The 20,922-nt window shown below is 44.2% G+C and overlaps 1 protein-coding gene across 1 annotated transcript; it reads left to right on the top strand.

Moving 5' to 3' along the window:
• Positions 1–90: 90 nt before the first annotated feature.
• GOLGA2 (golgin A2) lies at positions 91–20,099 on the top strand. Its single transcript, XM_082492812.1, has 27 exons — positions 91–141; positions 1,477–1,599; positions 1,974–2,054; positions 6,244–6,287; positions 6,436–6,499; positions 6,972–7,031; positions 7,504–7,584; positions 9,376–9,414; positions 9,928–9,990; positions 10,179–10,272; positions 10,931–11,037; positions 11,606–11,664; positions 11,864–12,005; positions 13,042–13,131; positions 13,313–13,420; positions 13,520–13,607; positions 14,094–14,440; positions 15,259–15,372; positions 15,672–15,896; positions 16,188–16,287; positions 16,375–16,463; positions 17,073–17,226; positions 17,367–17,434; positions 18,041–18,143; positions 18,406–18,512; positions 18,713–18,881; positions 18,971–20,099. The coding sequence occupies exons 1-27, from the start codon at positions 94–96 to the stop codon at positions 19,219–19,221; spliced, it is 3,018 nt and encodes a 1,005-aa protein (XP_082348938.1). The 5' UTR covers positions 91–93; the 3' UTR covers positions 19,222–20,099.
• The last annotated feature ends 823 nt before the right edge of the window (positions 20,100–20,922 follow it).

Below are 20,922 nucleotides of genomic sequence, written 5' to 3' on the forward strand. Positions count from 1 at the left end.
GAGCGGCGGGTCGGCGCAGGCCGCGGTGCCGGGCGGGGCGGAGCCTGGCGGCCGCCCCCGCCGCGGCTGACGTGGCCCGGGCGCGGGGCGGACATGGCGGACGGTAGCAGGCAGAGCAGGCTGGCGGCGGCCAAGAAGAAGGTGAGGGGCCGGCGGGGACGGGATGGGACAGGACAGGACAGGACAGGACAGGACAGGACAGGACAGGCAGGCGGCGGTCGCTGGGCTCCGCTGGCCCCGCGCGGATCGGAGCCGCCGGGCCCGGTCGGGCCTCCCCTGAGGGGCGCGGGCCAGGCCCGCCCGCCGCCGCCCCCTCGCTCCGGGCCGGGCCGCGGTGGGGGCTGCTGGAGCCCCCGGGTGTCCGGCGCTGCGGCCGGGCCTTCCCCCCTGGGGGCCGCCCCCGGCCCGGAGGAGGCGGCCGGGAAGAGGCCGGGCCTGGGTTGCCGCGGTGTCGTGCGGTCTGTGCGCTTTGGGTTGGTCGTTTTCCCCCTTCCCCCGCTTTTTCTTTTTCTCTTTTTTTTTTTTTTTTTCCTCCGGGGGAGGGGGGCTCGGCCCCGTGCGTCTCGGCGGGACGCGCCTCTGTGTCAAAGTCATACGAATGGGAAAGTGTCCTGGAGCAGTTCATGCTTCCATTTTGAAATCCTCCGAATAATGAGATCCTTCTTACTGTTTTTTTTTTTTTTATTCTTTTTTTTTTCTTTTTTTTTTTCCCACCTAGCCGCAGCCAGGCCCTGCCCGCCCGGCGTCTGGCGCGGTGGGGGACGGCGGTGTTTGTCGGGGGTGGCGGAAGGGGAGGTTGGGGGAGGTGGAAGTGGGTAATTTACATATAACTGCCCGGGAGTCCCTTGGTTTGGGTCTAGGTGTTCAATAACATCCACAACAATGCCGGAAGACCTGGCAGGATTCAAGTTACAGCTTATCAGACCAGCTTTTCCTGGGCGAAATGGATATGATTTTAAAATCAGTTGTAGATTGCTTCTCCCCCGAGTTCACAGTTATTACAGTATCTATATTAATGTGTTAGCTGTCTGTCACTTTCCTTCTTAGAATCTTTCACAGAGTGGAAGATGTTACTATCAGGCACTGCTTTTTCCGCATTATGTGTCCTTTATTAATTTTTCCTTATTGCTCTTGGTTATAACCTCAAAAAAACCCCAAATATTTCTTCTAATGTCCTTTTAATTGCAGTATGGAGTATCAGATTGTTTCCCAAGAACATCGTTAGCTGTATACAAAAGTTGAACGTTTACAACTCTGAGTGTCTTTGTCGTAAACCCATCACACTAGTTCTTACTTTAGGCTTCTCTGAACTTGTTTTGATTCCCCCCCAGAGGAACAAACTCTTTGAAGAGCGTTTTTCTTGTCCTTACATTTGACCTGTCCATCTACCCAGTGGAGGTTTTATTTTTTTTTTTCACATGACACTCATAGAAGGCATGTTCTATTTGGACTTCAGATTATTCTTTTTTTTCACAGCTGAAGGAATATCAGCAGAAGAATAACCCTGGAGCAACTGCAGGAACCAAGAAAAAACGCAAAACTAAAGAAGGCAGTAGACCCGAGACTCCCACCAATGATGACCAGCAGCCTCCAGAGAACGTGAGCGTCTCATTCTTTCTCAAATCCATTTGTTCTTTGGTTTCCTGAAGAACATGACCAGAGCTAGGAAAGGGTTATGTCGGTGTAATATACGAATGGCATAGATGCCTGTACTGCCAGTGTACGAAGTGTGCTATGTTAGTCAGCACTACCTCTACTGGAAGGTGGACGCTTGAGTCAGGGTATGTGCTGAAGTGGTGTCTGATCATACAGTGCTGTTGCGCAGCCCTGGGTGTGTCCAGAACTGCTGTTTTGAGGTGCGTGCTCCTAACAAGCTGGAGGGTGTTGGTTTCTTTGGCTACCTTTGATTGATATTTTTCTCTCTGTCCTTTTCTGAGCCGTTTCTCTTTCCCCTTTTCTTTCGCCTCCTTTAGATTCAGAACATTCTGAAGGTGCTGGTGTCAGACCTTAACCGCTCCAATGGGGTAGCCATACCCTCATTGGACAAGAGGAAGGTGAGGCAGTGCTTGTGTCCCTTGCAGTGACTCGCTCTCCCTACTGCATGCTTCGGGTTCTGTTTACACTGACCTCATTTTTTTTCGGATGGAACCTTGTCCTGGCATATCCACCGTCAGTTGCCTGAGTTTGTTGCTGTTTTTATTAACATGAAGCTATTTGTTAACATGCGTTTCCACTGCTCATAAGTGCTTGTTTCCTTCCGATTTGTGTCAAATTTAATGTGTGAAAAAGTGAACCTTGTCAACAACTCTTCCTTGAGACAGTCGAGCTTTGAGGAAAACCAGGAATTTGGGGTGAGGCAATAAACTAACTGAACTGCTGAGGAGAACTGCCCTAGGAGGGGGTAGTGTTTTCTTAGTCTGTATGATTTCTCCTGTTCTGCGTGTCGTTGCTTTATTTCCTAGAGCTTCAGTTCTGAAGGGCACATCTCCAGGCACGTAGCTGCCCTGAGTGAGCTGTCTAGTTATTCCAGCCAACCCATTTTATGACAGGCGATGAAACTTGCACAGGTGATGTACAGTCTGGCAAGTACCATGGGTTTAAATATGTTTAGGCAGGAAGTCAAATACTTCTAGTCAAGCATTTACAGGCTTCCTCATGTTCTCCAGCTTCTGAAGAGGAGAGGGCAGGAAGTGCACCAATAAGCAATAGAAATGTGTTCAGGAGCAAACGTAAACAAACAGCCTTTTAAAAAAAATTATTTCCAGATAGTCAGTTTATTTAAATAAGGCTCAAATTGTGCTAGAAGCTCAGGGAAGTCAAATTTTGTAGCCCAGAATTTTCGTGTTCAGTTTTGTTGTACCAAAGCTCTGCTTTTCACTTTCACTTGCATCATTTTGGTAGCTTCTTTCCCTACCGTTGCTTCAATCTAGTTGTCATAAAGTAACTCATTATTGTATTTACTGCACATCTATGTGTCTCCGGCAATAAATATAACTATAGTAATCACCAGGGGTACCAGATAGATGCAATGAAACCTGCAAGGTGGAATGGAGTTCACTCCAAATTGCCTTTGTATCCCTTTTCTCCTTTTTTTGGTGTGATAATACAGCAGCTGTTCTGCCCAACACACAGAGCGAATAGCAGAAAGTTCCCCCACCTGGACCTTATACGCGTAGGTTGTGTATCAGTAGAACTTAAGTGACATGAAGACTGTAAGCTTTGAGGGTGCTGGATGTGCCAGTCTAGCATCAGAAAGCATGTTTTGATTGAAATTTCACTCTTGTCACAGGGACTATTTTCACTTAATACTCATAAGCTCAGTGTAAGTTAGATCTCAGAGGAAGGGACTTGTTTCACATTGAAAGGTGAGACAAAGATGGGTGGTCCATTGCTGTTGCTGAGATGGCATTTGGTCCTGCAGCGAAGACCTGCCTGTGTCTACAGTTTTAGTCCCATTCTGAAAATGGAAAATTTATTGCTTCTATTCATTCTTGTTTTCCCAGTTGTTTTTTTTTTTCTCTGCTTCCTTAGCATGGAGACATATATTTTGATCGAATTGACTGTTACGGAATTTGTGGGTTATTGTGTCTTAGGTTTTAGGAGTAATTTGAAAACTAATCTTTAATTGCAATACATAACGAAAGAAAGATTTCTCTTTCCAGTTGCCGTCTTGTAAAAATCCTGAGTCAGGAAAATGTTCTTCAGAAACTCACTTGACGCTAACAGGGCAGAAAAGCTGATCATTAGCATCTGAGCTACTGCTGCCATTGGTGTCTTAATGTGAGGCAGAGCCCTCCCATCTCACCCACATCAGCTTTCTTGGCTGGGAAACACAGAAAACCCAACAACATAGGATCCTTTGTGTGAAAGCAAATGGATCCTATATGTGAAGCTGAGCAGAATTACTAACTTTTCATTTGACATTATTAGAACCTTACAACGTGCAATTTCCAGATAAGTGCTTTGCTCCTGACTCTTTCCAATAAATTCAGCTGTTCAAATAGGTTTTGTTTTCTCTTTCTTTCTTTCTTTCTTTCTTTCTTTCTTTCTTTCTTTCTTTCTTTCAAACTGCTTATTGTGGAGGAAGAAGTTCTTGTGGTTAAGGCACGTTACTGGTTTTGCATCTTGAAGCATTAAGCAAAAATAATGTGTTGATCAGAAAAAATTAAGGAAACATTTTTGAGATGTACTGGGGAAGATCTTCCTTCTGTCCATCTAACGTTCTATATTGATGAGTGTCTGAACCAATAAAGGTGAAGTAACCTGTAGCCGGAGGAAGTAAGGGAATTCCTGACTTTCCTATAAGCACCTAACATATGTTGCTCCTTGAGAGCACAAGTATCTGTCCTGCTAAAAAGAAATTCTATTTGTTTCCATCTTCAGTCTTTCAGCTTATTGTTTTCATTAAATCTGTCTTCACTGTTACTTTATTATCCTTGCTGCTTGGTTCATGAGTGAAGTGCTGAGCAGGTAAACAGGGAATGCCAAGAGAGATTTCTTGTTTCCTGTGAAGTGCCAAGAAGGAAGTGACTGAAGTAAGAGGGAGCTCTTTCAGATGGAATAACAGAGAGCTGCAATATATTGGTGGCATTGAATGTTGAAATACTATCCTATATGCTTTGTAGTGTTGTGAAATGATGACTTACCGGAGCTGGACAATGAAATAAACCAAATTGCCATAAAACATTGGAATACTGCTCTGGGCCTTTATGGGTCTCTGAACCTGTACAAGATAGATTAAATTGTCCAGTTCACTGTGGCTTGGTAGAGGTGTCATCAGATGCTATTCATCCTCCCACAAAGGCTGGATGAGAGCTTGCATTGCTGTCCAGAAATAGTTTTTTGGCCCTTCTCTTTTCTGTTTAGATTCTAGTTACGGTATTCATAGCCCCAGCAGGGCCACAGACACCTGCTCCCAGCCACGCTGAGTTTGGCCTGTTCATAAATGTCCTGTTTCTAAACTTGTGGTTCATGGCATGCCACAAACTTCACTGAGTTTTAGATGGAGCACTTGCGTTTGACTAACCCAGTTTTCCAGTAGTCACTAACCTATTCTTTTCCATCTTAATTTGCATACAGTGATCTGTGTTTTCCCCAGACACATCTTGAAGGTAGCGCTTTTCAAAGCAGAGTGACTACCATCTGGCTTTGCCCTCGCTTGCTTTTTTGGCAAATCCTTTGCAGTAAATCTAGTGTGTGAACTTAAGAGTTGGGTGACATTATTGCCCCAAGTTACGGAGGCAAGCTTGATTACGGGACACTGGTTCTTCAGACTGTCTCTGAGAGGGCACAGGCCTGGGACAGTGTGTTTGTTGGCTGATGCAGTCACCTATTTGCTCTGGGGAGAACACAGATTCCCTTCCACGTGTTTCTAAATGATTGACTGTTCACCTCTGTCTAGTTTTCACAGGCAGATCACAAGGTGATGTGCTCATGTGTGTTTTCATTCATTTTGCATGAAGGCTGTAATTCCTGTGATGTGTTTTGTGACAGGCATACTTTGACAGTGATGTTGCCACTCGTAATGCTGAACAGCTTGCTACCGATGTCCCTGTGCTATCTAACAGCAACAGTCTACCTAGTTGTGGTTCTGTTCTGCCTGCTCCTGGGAGCATGCAGCTGACACAGGTTTGTGAATCATCATGAATATTGCCATTGAATCATTGAATATTGGTTAGCAATACCACATGTTTTTTCTGAGAAAGGTGATCTTCATAAATATGACATGATTAGTTCAGATTTTCTTCTGTTAAGAATACTACATTCTGCACTCTCCATCTAGTCATCATCTGTCTGTGAGAGCAGAGAGTAGCAGCATGCATATGCCCCTGCGTCTCCCAAAGCTGCTGTTTTCCTTCCTCTTCTCTCCTGTTTCATGAGCAGAAAGTGCCCTTACAGGACAGGTCTCCAGTCAGACCAATCTGCATTTCCTTTTACTGCTTCAAGATTCAGTTGAAGTTTTTCCCAGCAAAGTGTTGATTATACTGATAAGTAGTAAGAGCAAACATAAAGCCTGTAACACTTTAGTTTCTCCATTTCAAGAAATCCAGGCTCACACCACTCAGAAGTGATGTGTAAGCCAGGACTGAGTTGGTGGTTTTAAGTTCATCTTTCTTTGGGAAGCAGTAATTACAGGTGCTGTGGAACCTGAGCCCAGATGTAATCAAGTCTTAGTGACACATTCACAAATGTGACTCCCATCTTCTTTTACAGGCTTGTAAATTTTTGTATTTCAATCCACAGATTCATGAAGCTGAGGATCATAAAAATGCTTTGGATGAGAACAGGTGAGCATCTGTGTGTGTTTATCAAACAGCTTTGCAACATGATCCCGAAGTGTCCAACAAATTAAGGTTTTATTCCTCCCCAGTGCTGTTCTGATTGGGGCAGTTCTCTGGGAGAAATTTTCATTGCAAGGTCTTTCTTTTTTCCCAGGTCTGTCTCGTCAACAGAAAGTCTCCGCCAGTTGTCTGAACAACTCAATGGCCTGGTTTCTCAGGTATGGCCTCCTTTTGATCCATTTGTCCTATTAATTTTCTTGATGTTTGATGTGGAGCTTTAAGCAGTCAGCTCAAGAAAACACTCTTCAATCTCAGAGGTGTCTGCAGCCATTCTGCTAAACAATACAATATTTAAACATTGAGAAGCAAAAAATCCTGTTTTAGGAATGTAAAATTTCAGCAGTAGGAAGAAAAGCAGAGTGGGATGAATGAACAGCATGTATTCATGGAAAGATGTATTCTTGATTTAGTGGAAAAGAATATGAAGTCAATCTGCATAATTCACATCAGCTTGTCACAGGAGGAGTCTGCATCTATCCTTAGCCAGAAAAGTATGTTTTCTGTGCCTGTGTGTGGTAACTTGAAGTGAAAGGTGCTATAAGAAGTATTACTATGACAGTCAGTTCTTACTTAATAGTGATTTGTTGCCTTGGGAAATAAAACTGACTTACTTGACTGGTTTATTTCTAGTCTACGTCGTATGTGAATGGGGAAAGTGCTGTTTCTTCTACAAATATTAAGGAAATGGAAGTAAGTTGTTCTCAGTCTATATTTTTTTTTCTTCTTTCTTATTTGCTACTGTTGATCACTTATTGGGACTCTGTGCTTACAGCAGTGTTAATGAGACCTAATTGAATGCACAGTTCACATACATCGCTGTCTAGTGTTGTCTTGTGCTGTAATTGGGTAGTTGTGATCAACAGTAGGAGGCAGGTGTCAGAGGTGTTTCCAGTTTGGGGACTGGGGATAATCTGGGTTCAATGGAACTGCAGTTCTTATTTCTCATTCACTTTTATGTCAAAATTAAGCCTTGGCAGAAATGGATAAAATATGTTGACATTCCAGCTGCTTTTGTTGAAACCATAGATTTTGTTTTGTTTGGAGAATCTAATTGTATCAAACTGTGATAATGATTTATTTTTCTGTCCTTTTTAATTATTGCTTTTTTCCTCCCCTCCTCTTCTGCTCCTTCCTTTTTCTTCTATCTGCATGTGCCCATCAGACACGTTACCAGGAGCTGGCAGTAGCCCTGGATTCCAGCAATCTAACTAACAAACAGCTCGTTACAAAGATAGAGGAATTGGTAAGAAACAATCCAACCAACCAGTTTGACATTGTCTTTGCTGCTCCTCCACGCTCTCTGGGTGTCTGCAAGGTTATGGGTTCTCTCCTAGTACCACAAGGAAGGCTGCTTACACAGCACTTTGTAAGGAACAAAATGGGCTGTATGGAAAACCTGTTAAGAGGATCAAAGTCTAAGGCCACTTGTGAGTGTATTGGAATCTGAGGAATAAGAAACAGAGTTTTGTTTCCATTTAAGCATGCTCTGTTGATCTCATCATGCTTTCCCTGGATGATAAGCATCTTGATAAAACAGCTATTTCTGGTCGTGGTCTGAATCCTTGAAATAGAGAATCCTGGTGCTGGCAGCAGTGTGAAAACCTCCTTTCTGCAGGTGATGATGCTGTTCTAAATATATCAGCAGAGTGGGAGCAATAGGTCTAAGAGAGAGCCTGGGGCTGTTTTCTGATCATATCCTCAGCTTCTCTTTGCATGATGAATGAACTGCTTTGTCCTGTGGCCTGCATGGTTTCCTGCTGCTGCTTTTGAGCCTTCAGCTTTAACACTGCAAGAAATGCAGCTAAGTGGACTTGTTTCAGTCTGAAAAGAGCCTTTCTTGTGTGAAATACTGTTCCCCATTTTGTTCCTCTCTCAAACTACACTTTTCCCAAAGTTCAGCATTTCCCTGTGTACCCCATGACTCTCTTGTTTTATTTTTGGGTTTGGGTTATTTTTATTCCATTCTGTTTATTTTTGGGTTTTGTTTTTTGTTTTTTTTTTAGCTGGGTTGTAGAGGTACCTGGCATAGTGCACTGCCTACCCAGGATTCTCCTTGTTTGCCTGCTTTTCTGTTTGCCTGGGACTATGTAGGGCCTTTGCTGCATTTGTGGTCTTGCCTTTGCTTTTCCTGGTTATGTTGTGCACTGGTGCTGCTGGAATCAAAACCTCTAATTGATCACCCTCCCATCTGCAGTCATGTTTCAAAATACATTGAAGTAGTAGTAGTAGTAAAGAAACAGCTTGGGCAATGTCCAGTCTTTGGGAAGGGGAAAAAAGTACTAGTTACGTAGTAACTTTTGAGGATTCTGTGAGAAAATTGCCAGGGGGACAACAGCAGCAAATGGCAAACACAGCAGCACAGTTCGTGGCAGGCTGGGTAGACAGCTGCCACTTTTGTCTCCTTTACCCCATATCTAAAGACATGCTATGTATGGTCAACAAATCTCCAAATACTTCACTCATAAGATTGAAATTGGCTAGGATAGAATTATCCTTTTTCTTTGCATTTGGCTTCAGCACTGTCTGATACCACCTTTTGTAGAAGCCTGCTAAGTGCAGCTCTGCATAACTTAAAGGCCAGTTGTTAAGTGGGATAAAGGTCTAAGGTCTCAGTTAAAGGAAAAGACTATGTTTTTTATTGTTTTGTTTTGTCTTTTAAAGCATTATTAGTGATTATTCTAATACACCAGGATTACTACAATTAATTTCGTAGATGTGGGATGCAAGTTTAACTGAAGTTGGTGGATGCTCAGATATAAACATACAGGAGTTTCAGTAGTGGTATTTGAGAAGAACTACAGTAATATACTGAGCAACTAAAACCATATCTGGCATATTGGGTATATTTGTGAAGGGAGCCCTGAATCTATTATTTTTAATGGCTAAGACAAACTTCCTAGTCTTCTACAGAAAGGATGATGTAAATTCTGTTTGCAGTAATTGGGCATGTATCTTACTTGATTAAAGTGAAAATGTATTTCAGCAGTTTGAGAGTATTTTCTCTTAATACTGGCACATCATTTTTCTTCCATAGAAACAGCAGAACCAAGAAGCAATGAATCAGCTGGAGAAGGTAAAGTGTGTCCTATTTTTGATAGACACAGAAATAGGTATCTGTCTCTGAGGAGTAGAATGCATAGTGGACTGTGGCACAGGCATATGTGATCTTGTCTTAGGTTAAATTCAGTTTCATTTGTAGCATAAGGTTGAATGTTTTGACTTCATGAGTTAGGCCTGGCAGGTAGTGTTCTTATTCTGACAAAAGCTAATATTTAAATGCTCCAGTATCAGAGGAGTGCAGTGGAGGCACAAGATTACAGTTTAAGTCCTTGTCAGTAGTTTGCATTCCAAACACTGCCACGGTTACGCTAGCAGTGATTGCACTATGCTGTCATTGCCATTCTAGGAGGGATAAATAATGAAGTAGTTCAAATAATGGAAGACTGAAGTATGTCTTTAAAAATACTTGCATCATTTAGATGCTGGAAGTACTACCAATGCATCACTGCTTTTTTAGTTTGGCATAAACCAACAAGGGTTAACTATTTACGTTTTTGTGCTGAATAGGCATCATTTGTTTATGCAGGAAAAGAAGGAGTTTGAACAGAAATTCTCCAAAGAGCAAGCGGCACTGAGGGAACAGTTACAGGTAAGGCAGAGCCGCCATTACAGGAATATCACCTGGCTTCTGGAAGCCGTCAGTCCATTCCTTCAGGAAAACTGGGAGTCAGTCAGCCAGACTGTACTTAACTGCAAGAATTATCCTTTTGTGGCAACAGTGATGTTGCAGTTACAAGCAAAGAACTTTTGTGCTGAGCTGATTTTCCTTTCCCAAAGGTTCATATCCAGACTATTGGAATTCTAGTTTCTGAGAAGTCTGAGTTGCAGACAGCCCTTGGACATACTCAGCAAGCTGCACGGCAGAAATCAGGTAATTGACTGTGAGCACTCCAGCTCAAGCTGTTGTTTAAACTGTGGATTTCAAGTCACAGGCATGATAGCTCCTGGCAGCCAGTTCACAACACTTACTGACTCCCTAATGAGCAATACTTGGCACCGTCACTTCTTCTGTCATCGTAGCTGCCCCCAAATTGGAGCATGTTGATCCCATGGCAGTTGAGGTTCTATTGTGCATCACTGAAGCCTTGTCAGCCCTGTTTCGGCCTGGTGGCTATCCCAGACTGTTCCTTTCTGACTTTCTGATTCTTTTAAAACTGTTCCTGTTTCTCCGCCCCTCTCCCACACAGCTGTCATGTTAATGTAGGTTTTACCCAAGTCTTTCATTCTGAACTAAATTTTAGCAATTCTATTAGGAAAAAAAAACCCCAACCAAACAACATATTGTCTATTGTTCTGCAAAGGAAGTTTCATCATCTCTCTCTAAAATCGAGTAAGGTAGTTAGAGAGAGCTTTACTGCCCAGAGTTGCTAGTGAGTCACCTGTGGAGCCAGGAGTGGAACCAGGTCTACTGATGTGCAAAGCTCTGTGCTGCCTTAAGAGCTTGTTGACAAAGTAGAAAGTGCTGTTCAGCCAGTTCCAAAAAGCTTTTTGTGGTCTAGCGTCAACTGACTCTGCTCTGACTTGTTCAGGAGAAGTTGAAAACCTGGCTGCTCGTTTACATTCATCTCGCCAGAGGGTATCAGAGCTAGAACGTACTTTGTCCTCCATCTCTATGCAGCAAAAACAGTCAGAGAAGGTAAGAGTCACCTCTGTTTATGCTTAACCAGCAGCTCTGCCTTTGGCTATTTGCTTGTCACTACACTACTGAAAAGTCTGTAGTCCCTACTTAGAGAAGAGGCAGAAATTAACCTTGTTAATTAACCTTGTAAAGCCCTGTGTTCTCTGTGATCAAGGCAAGTTTCATTCAGGTTTCTGTGACCACTAATCATATGGTCCAGTTGCTGTCTTCAGATCTGGCACCTTACTTCATTAGTCTTGCCAGCTCCACACAACAGAAGCCTCACTGAGACCTTGTTCCAGGAGGGTCTTCATCAAACAGACACTTTAGTATTGATATTAATCCAAAGTTTGCAGAAATAACCTCATGTTCAGTTAGTAGCATCACATTTGAAAGGACTGAGCAGACTTATTCCTGGCAAATTCAGGAGGCTCTAAGCAAACATGTCCTGAGAACTTTGCCAAAGTTATGACCTCTTCCACTTTAGCTGATCTGCTAAAGGTGAAATGAGTATTTTGTATTTTTTCAAAATCTTATTTGTTTGGCTAAAGTCTGTAGCTGAATTAATAATTTCCTTTTTCTCCAGCATAATAAAGAGTTGGTGAAGGAGCGAGACAACCTGAAACTGGAACTATACAAACAAAGGTGAGTCCATTCTGCTTGTTACTGCAGAGTAACACTACTCTTCTCAGTAGAGCCACAAAACATAACAAGGGGCACGGACCACTTCTCTACTTGGGAGGTTGGATATTCAGTTGAGTCTGCTGATGTCCATGTCATAAATTTACAATGCAGTTTGTTACATCTAGTGATGCCACTTAAATTTTTTGTTTGTTTGTTTCAGCAAAAGTAGCGAGGAAATAAAGCAACAGAATTCAGAGTTGTCAGAGAAGGTTCACTCCCTGGTTTCTGCGAACTCAGCTATGAAGTTGGATATGGAGGATTTGCATAAGAAACTGGAAATGGCTGAGCTGATGATTCAACAGGTAACCACAGTACTTCTGGGATGTGAGGGTAGATCACACTGATCACTGTAAGACTTTGCTTCTGACAGTGGGGGCGAGACTTAACTCTTGCTGTTAAAGGAAGGAGCAAAATCCCATCAAGACATCCTCTTAGTAAAAGGCTTTCAGTGAGGCCTCTGAGGAACAGCAAGTCTATATTCTAAGGAGTTTGAGCAGTAGATTGAAAGACATTGTGACAACGGTCTGCTAAAAGAATGTTAGACGATACGAGAGGGTGACTGAACATACCAAGTGTGAAAATACGGTGATTTTTCCTGCTTGTCTCTGTGCAGCATTTTGGTTAGTTGTTGTGTAGTCTCATTGAGAAACTAGTTGAGTAGGGGTGGTGTTTGTACCCACCCTAGCAGAAGAAGGTGAACTGGACAACGGCAACTTGAGGGTCAGCTGGGGAAGGTTGAGAGAAGAACACCCCAGTTAGACAGGGAGTGCATGAAGCCAGCTGTTACCAGTTCAGAGTGTGAGCTTGGTGTTAAGGTGAGCCTGTGAGGGAAGAAACTGCTTTTTTTTTTTTTTCCCCTGATACAGTGGCTTAAGTTACCCTTGAAATCAAGCCAACAGCTTCTCTTCTAGGAAAAGTACAGTGCCTCAACTAAAGCAGCCTTGCTACTTAGTCCATTGACATGTTCCAGACATTGGCTTTAAATTCCTGACATGTTTGACAACTTTTAAGGTCACAATCTTTTATGCCATCTGATCTGGCTCTATAATACAGACTCGGGAAATGCACAGTTTCTGAGCCAAATTATTTGATTAAAGTGCGTTTTCTTAATTAAAAAAATAGTAAATATAAAATTGGTAGGGAGGAGCTGCCCAGTTCAGCCTGTTTTACAGGGCTAGAATCTAAGCTTTTTTCATTCAACTCCACTGTGAGTTGGAGTGCTTTAAAGAACTACAGAAGGTTACAACGCGGATCATGTGGCAGGTTACTATCAGGGGAAAGGCTACACAGAAATAGAGTATTAACATTTCACTATAACTTTTTGATATTTGTTGGCAGTTCTCAAATCAGGCAGGGAGTCTGGATGCTAACCAACAGTTGCAGATGGTACTGGAAGAGAAGGCGAGCCTGGAAACCCAGGTTGCTCAGGTAAGAGGTGGTATGAAATACAATCCAAATCTTGACTTCTGTAAAGAAACTTATGTGGCAGAAGAATGTAGCATAAGCTTTGCATTAACACTGGTTTCTTCAGGCTTTATCCGTTAAGCAGTCACTGCTAAACTTATTTAGCCAATACAATTTTCTTTGTGTTTTATTTTGTTTTGAACAGCTCTCAGAGTCACTTCACCAGCTCCAGGCAGAAAGGGATCAGTATGTAGAGAAACTGAAGGAGGAGCGGAGCATTTGGCAGCAGCGGGTACAGCAGCTCTCTGAGCAGGTAACATCAGGGGCAGTATCACAGCTGCTTTTGACAAACACAGGCAGGAGTAAGTGCACCATGAACATTGTTTTAACTTTCACTTTTGTGGCCTTGCAGGTCCACACAATGGCAGAGGAGAAGGAGAAATATATGGCCCAAATTCGGGAGCTGGAAGCCAATGTTACAGAGCTGTTGAGCAAATCAGGTAGGGCTTCCAAAGTGGGGCTTCACACTGCAGAGTACCAGCTGGTTAACTCTGGCCCTACTATGCAGTAACTTCTGCACATGAGGTGCAAGTAGGTCTGATGCTCTGAAGCTGTGAAGGCAGCTGAAAGCCTGCTGACCATGAGAAACCTTTCATCCTAGCAAACAAGTGAACTACTTCAGCTAATTGACCAGCAGACTGTTTATGTCTTTAGTATCGCCGGCCCAGGAGTTTGCGGAGGCAGGATGCTCTTGCTAGGGCTGTGAGGGAGTTAGCACACAGCAGGATGCTGTGCTTGGTTTTGGGGTTGTTTTGCTCCTTTGCTGCTCTCAGTGCTCTGCAGTGAGGATTGGGTACTGCAGCTGGCGATATCTTCTGGGTCATAGAGCCCTATAGGTTTGGGTATGCTTTATGTATGTAATAGTGAGGTGTATTACACAGTGATTTAGCCCTTTGACTGAGCTGCTTTTGATTCCCTTTCCTCAGCAGTTAAGCCTATGGATGTTGAGCCTTCCTTACCAGCAGGGCCCACAGCAGCTGAGCTGAGTCTGCAGGAAGAGATCCAGCGGCTGCAGCAAGAGAAGGAGGAACTGCATGGGCAGTACCAGGCCCAGGTCCGGGACAACGAGCAGCTGAGCCACCTCAACCGGGAGCAGGAGGAGCGGCTGCTGGAGCTCGAGAAGGCTGTGCAGCGCTACAATGAGGAGTCTGTGGACAGACAGCAGATCCTGGAGGACATGCAGAGTGACAAGGCCACAATCAGTAGGGCACTGAGCCAAAATCGGGAGCTGAAGGAGCAGCTGGCTGAGCTGCAGAATGGTTTTGTCAAACTGGTATGTCTTTTGTGCATCTTTTCCCACTGCTTCCCTCACTGGTGCAATCCTTCCATAGCACAGATGTAAAAAACTGGCAGATACATTATCCATCTCTTGTCCTCTGAGACTACGGATGCTCCATCTTCTGTGATAGATATTGCCATGCCAGGAGGTTCCCTGTAATCCCTTACTCCCTCAGGCGCTCTAGCAGCTGAACCAATACCTTTGTTCAGAGCAGTTTCCTTTTCCTTCTCATCCCCTGGCAGTCAGATCATTTCTTTCCCTGAGTACTCCTCCTGCCCTTTTACCCTTGAAGATTCCCATTTTCTCTTCCCTGTATTTGTCCATGAGGAAGAAGTTCTCATCAGTCTTCTCTCCTGCTGCTGTCATTCTTATTTGTCCTGGAGCTGAACCCTTTTGCTTGCTTTTTCCAATGTAACAGCTTCCCCTTTGGGGCCCTGGCAAACTGACACATTGTCTAGCTGCTGATTTCTCTTTAGTCCTTTCTGAACTCCTTTTTGAATGTCTCTGGCTCTGTTTGGGATATTCATACCACCCATCTGCTTTGGAGCTGACAGGCTGTGTGATGTGCCAGGCCTCTTCTTGGCACTGTCCCAGCACTGATTCCCTTGGTTCTTTCCTTGCTCTTGTTCCGTCTTCTGAACCTTTCTGTAAGTTATTTACTGTCCTGAACAGTCAATTTATGGCCCTCAGTTACTCCCCAGAATAACCCAAGGGATGGCACCCTGTTGTATGGGGAATGAAGATGGTTTATTGAAAGTATACGTTTATGTTGGTTGGGGCAATTCTCTTATATGGTGGTATCTGTCTTGCAGACAAATGAAAACATGGAGGTTACAAGTGCCCTACAGTCAGAGCAGCATGTAAAGAAAGAGCTGGCCAAGAGGCTTGGGCAGCTGCAGGAGAACCTGGGCAACCTCAAAGAGACGGTAAGCAACAGCTGGTGGGATGGCAGGGCAGATACACAGTGGTTTATGCAAACTGCTGGCAACTTTCCAAACTTTGATCGAAGGATGGAAATTGGTATTGTAATGATCAAGCTGGGAGCCTTCCCCCATCGTCTGCTGTCTGATGTGAGGGACCAGCATGTGGGGGCAGATGGTGGCTGCCTGCTTAGTTGGTGGCTTTGGGGCAATGTTGACAGCTTGGATCATGTCACATGGATCAGTTTATCTGGCAGAAATGGCTTGATGTGTTGGTTTGATTTTGTTATGTTTTGTTATGTTAGCTGGAACTGAAAACACAGGAGGCTCAGGGGCTGCAGGAACAGCGGGACCAGTACTACAGCCACTTACAACAGTACACCGTGGCATACCAGCAGCTGTCTGCTGAGAAGGAGGAACTGCACAAACAATACTTGCTTCAGACACAGCTTATGGATCGGCTACAGCATGAGGAGGTTCAGGGGAAGGTGACAGTGGAAATGCACCTGAAAGAGCTGCAGCAGACCAAGGTAAAAGGGGCAAGTGGAAAGACAGGAGGAAAAGTGCTTAACTACATTAAGTATTAATTAAGCGAAAGTTTGGACTAGATGATCTTTCGCAGTCCCTTCCAACCTGGGCTGTTCTATGATTCTGTGATTGCATCCTGTGCAATACAGGTGAATGATACTTGCCTGGAGCAGAAGCACTGCTTTTGTGTGTGTGTGTGTGTGTGTGTGTGTGGTGCTGTGGCCTGAAGATGTAGTGACTGTTTGCAGTCTGGCTTGCACAGTTTTCAGTGATCTTCTGCTTCTCTCTTGCAGGAAAGTCTGGAAGCTGTAGCTAAGGAAAACAAAGAGCTGCAGGCCCAGATCAGTCAGTTGGCAGCAGACCTGGATGGCAGGATTTTGCACCGACTAGAGGGTGAGTAGCTGCAGCTGGTCTCCAGGGAGGAGGCAGAGCTGGGCTCTCTGGGGTATTGCCTCCTTGTTCACCTTCCTCCTTTTACAGGAGATGGAGTTGAAAGTGAAGCAATGACCGAAGAAATCCAAAAATCTTCATTTGTGATCCCAGAGAAGTTTGAAAGCCATGAAGAAGTGGTGAGTCTTAATGGGTTGAAAAGCCTTTGGTTTTAGTTCTAAACAAACATCTAGAAAAGGAGGCAGGTGAAATTGCAGAGACGTTCCACTGGGTGCATGGAGTAGGCTATTGATCAGCTGTGCACCAGCTGAGGCACAGTAATGAGGGAAGTGTAACAATTCCTTGTGCATAGCAGCAAAAAACCCAAGACTTCTGCAGCATCCTTGCAAGACAGGCTGGAAGTCCAACAGTGGCTTTAATTGTAAAGACTGGCAGAGTAGCTCTCTAATTACGATGATGATGATGATCTCTTTAGTTTGGAAGGCAGTTTGGAAATGGTGGTGAATATCTACTAGATTTTTCTCTAAGTACAGTCATAATTGGAAAATACTGTGATCAAACAGATATAATGGGAGCTAGTATTTAACCTGTGTAATCGCACTACTCGGGAATGAGAAAAGATCCAGTAGTTGCTGCCTGGTTTAGTTCTAGGACAGTCACTTAGTACTTTGGTTTTGTACCCATAAATACAATGAGATAAAGTGTTATTCTGTTTGTCCTGAGATGCACCATTAATCGTGCTTCATACAGGAGAAGCACTAATGTACATACTCTTGAATTCTTCTTAGGTCACTTTCTTGACATCTGCTATGTCCCAAGTGGAGAAGGAGCGAGAAGATATGAGGCAGCAGCTAGCTGCTCAGAAACAGCAGTGCAGAAGCCTCCTCCAGCAAATAGCAGCTCTTAGGCAGGAGCAGCAACATAACATCTCACTGGGTGGAGGTAAAAACTTTATGCCATTTGGGGACTGTGAATATGGAGGCATGCCTTGGCCAGTTGCACTGGCCTCTGAAACAGATCTACAGGTTTTGTGAGTGCCTCATGTCCAAGGAGGAACTGTAAATTCCGCATGTCCTTTCCAGGTTCCACCATGGATACTGTTCCAGTAGAGGTTCACGAGGCTTTGAAAACTGCCATGGAGAAACTACAGGTAAGCAAAGGATCTCATCTTCTTTCAGCCCCACTACACTGCTCAGCTAGAGTTCGATCCAGTGTCACTCTCTTACAGCACACACAGACAAATTTTAAGGGAATAAGTAGCAGACGTTCCATAATAATAAGCTGCTTCCTAAAAAACTTATCACTTTGTCTTAGCACAGGAGAGCTTGCGGCAGTAACTCCCCTCCCACCCCCAGAGACTGTGAGTATAAGGGCCTCACACTGACCTGTGGTCTTTCTGTAAAGAAATAGCCGAAAACCAGACTGAATATCTTCACTCTGCTGGGACGAAGCAGGTGGTCTGCAGTCTTGCAGCTGAATATGACCAGAGCTGTGCTGTCCCAGCAACGAGAAGGTTAAAAGGCGCATTGTTTCATCAGCCCTTCTGCTTCCCAAAATGCAGAGATGCTTTTTTACACGTTCTCTAGCCCTCTCTCTCCTTTCTGTTCATTTTTAGCATCAAATTAGAGACAAATTGTAAAGGCAGCAAGATTTGTTCCTTAGGCTCAGACCAACGTGAATGGAGGGTGTTGTCTTTAACATAGGTATTCTCTGTATGTGAGCAGTTCAGATGATTGATACCGATTTCTGTGTTCAGTCCCGTTTCACAGACCTGATGCGTGAGAAAGCTGATCTGAAGGAACGGCTGGAAGAGTTAGAACATCGCTGCATACAGCTGTCTGGGGAAACAGACACCATTGGTATGTTTAGGCAACACCAGCACAAGCTAAAACTTGCTCAATGCATTATTTATTTGGGGAATAGAAGCTCCCCAACAGCTTTCAGAGTTGGACCCCTCCAACTACCAAGCAGTTCATGTCTCGTACTGCTCCCTAACTAGGTTCAATCTCCAGTCCAGGGTTGGATTTGCTGGATCCTCGTGCCACGTAGTTCAATGCTTTCCCTAAGGCTTGTACCCCAGTCTCGCTAACACTTACTCCTTATGCTTCTCTTGTGTTCCAGGAGAGTATATTGCATTATACCAGAGTCAAAGGGCTATTCTCAAACAGCGACACCAGGAGAAAGAGGAGTACATCAGCAGATTGGCTCAGGATAAGGAAGAGATGAAGGCAAGGAATCATTTCTGTGCTACCACTCCAAGCAGGGCAAGCCTGGGGAACACTTGCACAGTCCAACCCTTCGCATGTTGTTCTTTAGCTAGCTTTAACTTTGAGGATGCTAATTTTGTGACAGAGGGAGGACTGCAAACTGTAGTGCAGTGTTTGTGTGTGTGTTTCACAGGCTTTCCTTTACCTTTACTTTGGTGCAGATGAAGCTACTGGAACTGCAGGATTTAGTGATGCGTCTGGTCAGGGAAAGAAATGAATGGTACAGCAAGTATGTAGCAGCTGCTCAAAACCCAGAGCTGTTAGCAAGCGAGAATGAAAGCGTACTTCCAGTGGAGAGGCGCATTGAACTGAATGCTACTGATGGAGAAGGTAAGCTGCAGCCAGGGCAAGTTCTGTAAAATGAAATAACCTGAGGTCTCGATGGGAAGTGTTACCTGCCTTGTCTGTGTTCCTTACAGAGTTACGAGAAGTGAGTTTAGCAGATGAAGCAGAACAAGAGGCTGCTGTTCTTCATCAATCCGGTTTCTCCCCTATTGACAATAAAGCTGCTCAGCCAAGCCAAGAGGACCCCACAGCAAAGCAAATAATGCAGCTTCTCAGAGAAATCCAGAACCCTCAGGAGAGGCTGGGCTCCCTGCTGGAAAACCCCTGCATTCCCTTCTTCTACCGTGCTGATGAGAACGATGAGGTCAAAATCATGGTAGTTTAAGTGGCACTAAATCTTATTTACAGCAATTTTTTATGAGCCTGAAAGGACTTAACTGACTTGTACGTGCCCATACCTCTGCTCAGTGCCCTTGCTCAGAACAGATTCTTAAAGACATCAGGAAAGAGGGATTGCATCAGAGGGAACTTGAGCATCAGACCTTATCCTCCTTTTCTTTTTCTTTTGTTACTTGGTGTGCTTGGAGTACAGGCAAACTAATCCTGGGAGGCAGCTGGTGCTGGCACTGCACCTGGGCCAGGTGTGGGTTGGGGGAAAGGGGATTCCATGACTTTGGGCAAAATGACTTAATCCCTTGTCCCAGACTCTGTTGCCAGCAGCCAGCTTCACAGCAGTGACCAAGCAGCGGTTCTGATCCATCACTCATGACTGTAATCAGCCTAGCTCCTTCCAGGGCTCCCAAAGTAACTAACTCTTTGGACTCTAAACAGGTTGGTTTCGTTTCATACTACGTATCTTAAACTTCCCACTTTCTTCTGCAGCCTGCCTCTTCCAACTGTATCTGAAACCAGCCTTGCCAGTCTTGAACAGCCAAAAGATGCAGGTTCCTGGGCAGTCCTAGAGCCCCGTTGACTCTCATTGCTAGGGGAAGGGAACAAGGGTTGCCTTTTGAGTCTTTTTGGTTACTTGACAAAGCTTTATGTGATTCTTGGGAGTGGGGTGGAAATGTAACTGCACTTTGAAGGATGATGTGTTTCACTTGTATGTGTCTGAAGGTTTTATTTATTTTAAAAAATGGGAGAAATAAGTAAAAGGAAACCACTTAATAAACATGCTTTGTTTTGAATTTCTGGACTCTAGGGGTTCTAGTTCTCCATCACTTAACTTTTCTCCTCTCCCATGGGGTAAGGAGTGTATTAAACAGGGGGCACAGGATCTTGGATTCCACCTATCTAAGTTCCTGGGACACACAGCAGTGACAGAGGTGTCACCTGGCACTGCCTTGAAGCTGTAGCCCTAATTCTAAGGAGAAAACAAAACACGATGGGAAGAGAGAGTCCCCTGAAGCAGCAGCAAAGCAAATCCCTTGGGTGTGCAAGTGGTGAAGTGAATTGCATGTGGATATCATACAACTAAATTTGCTTTCCAGGCAAGAACAACCTGCTCTTCGGAAGGTTAGTTTCAGCAATGAACATTTAAGAAAAGCACAGGTGAGGCTTAAGGGACCTAACCAGCATAGCTGTGTGATCCCAAGAGTCAAGCCTGGGCTAGGGCCTGGAGAAGCACATACCGCCTTCCTGTCAAGATAAGAGAGATGCAAGCACAGGAATGCAGTATCAATTTTTGGGTTTGTCAACAACAAATAGAAAGACCATTCATGTCTTCTGTGCCTGGGTTGGTCAAGCTTTACACCAGCACAGTAGAGAGCGCTTTTCTTCTAGTGCCAGCAGCAGATTAAAGTGTGAAATTTTTTTTTGTTTTGTTTTTAAATGGTTCATCTTGATGTTTCCATATACAACTGAAAAAAGTGTACACAGAACAACTAGTGCTTTCCTGTGAACCCACCAGGGGAAGATGGAAGCTGTTTTTTTGAACTCCTTTCATTTGAATGGCACTAGTGCTGTCTGTTACTGGTACAACACAGGTGACATGCTCCCAAACTCCTGGCTGCATGGGTTTGTGTACATAGTGTATCTGTGTAAAATGCTGTATATTCCTCAAACAGAGACTTAAGCCTTTTGCAGT

Source organism: Vanellus vanellus (genome assembly GCF_965231255.1).
Source record: "Vanellus vanellus genome assembly, chromosome: 18".
In the NCBI taxonomy this organism is placed as follows: domain Eukaryota; kingdom Metazoa; phylum Chordata; class Aves; order Charadriiformes; family Charadriidae; genus Vanellus; species Vanellus vanellus.

What these genes read in the sequence shown, in the direction of transcription:
- GOLGA2 (XM_082492812.1), top strand. Translation starts at nt 94, where the DNA reads ATGGCGGACGGTAGCAGGCAGAGCAGGCTGGCGGCGGCCAAGAAGAAG. An exon ending in AGCAAAAACAGTCAGAGAAG is followed by an intron (nt 11,038 to 11,605) that starts GTAAGAGTCACC and finishes CTTTTTCTCCAG; the next exon opens with CATAATAAAGAGTTGGTGAA. An exon ending in AGAATGGTTTTGTCAAACTG is followed by an intron (nt 14,441 to 15,258) that starts GTATGTCTTTTG and finishes TCTGTCTTGCAG; the next exon opens with ACAAATGAAAACATGGAGGT.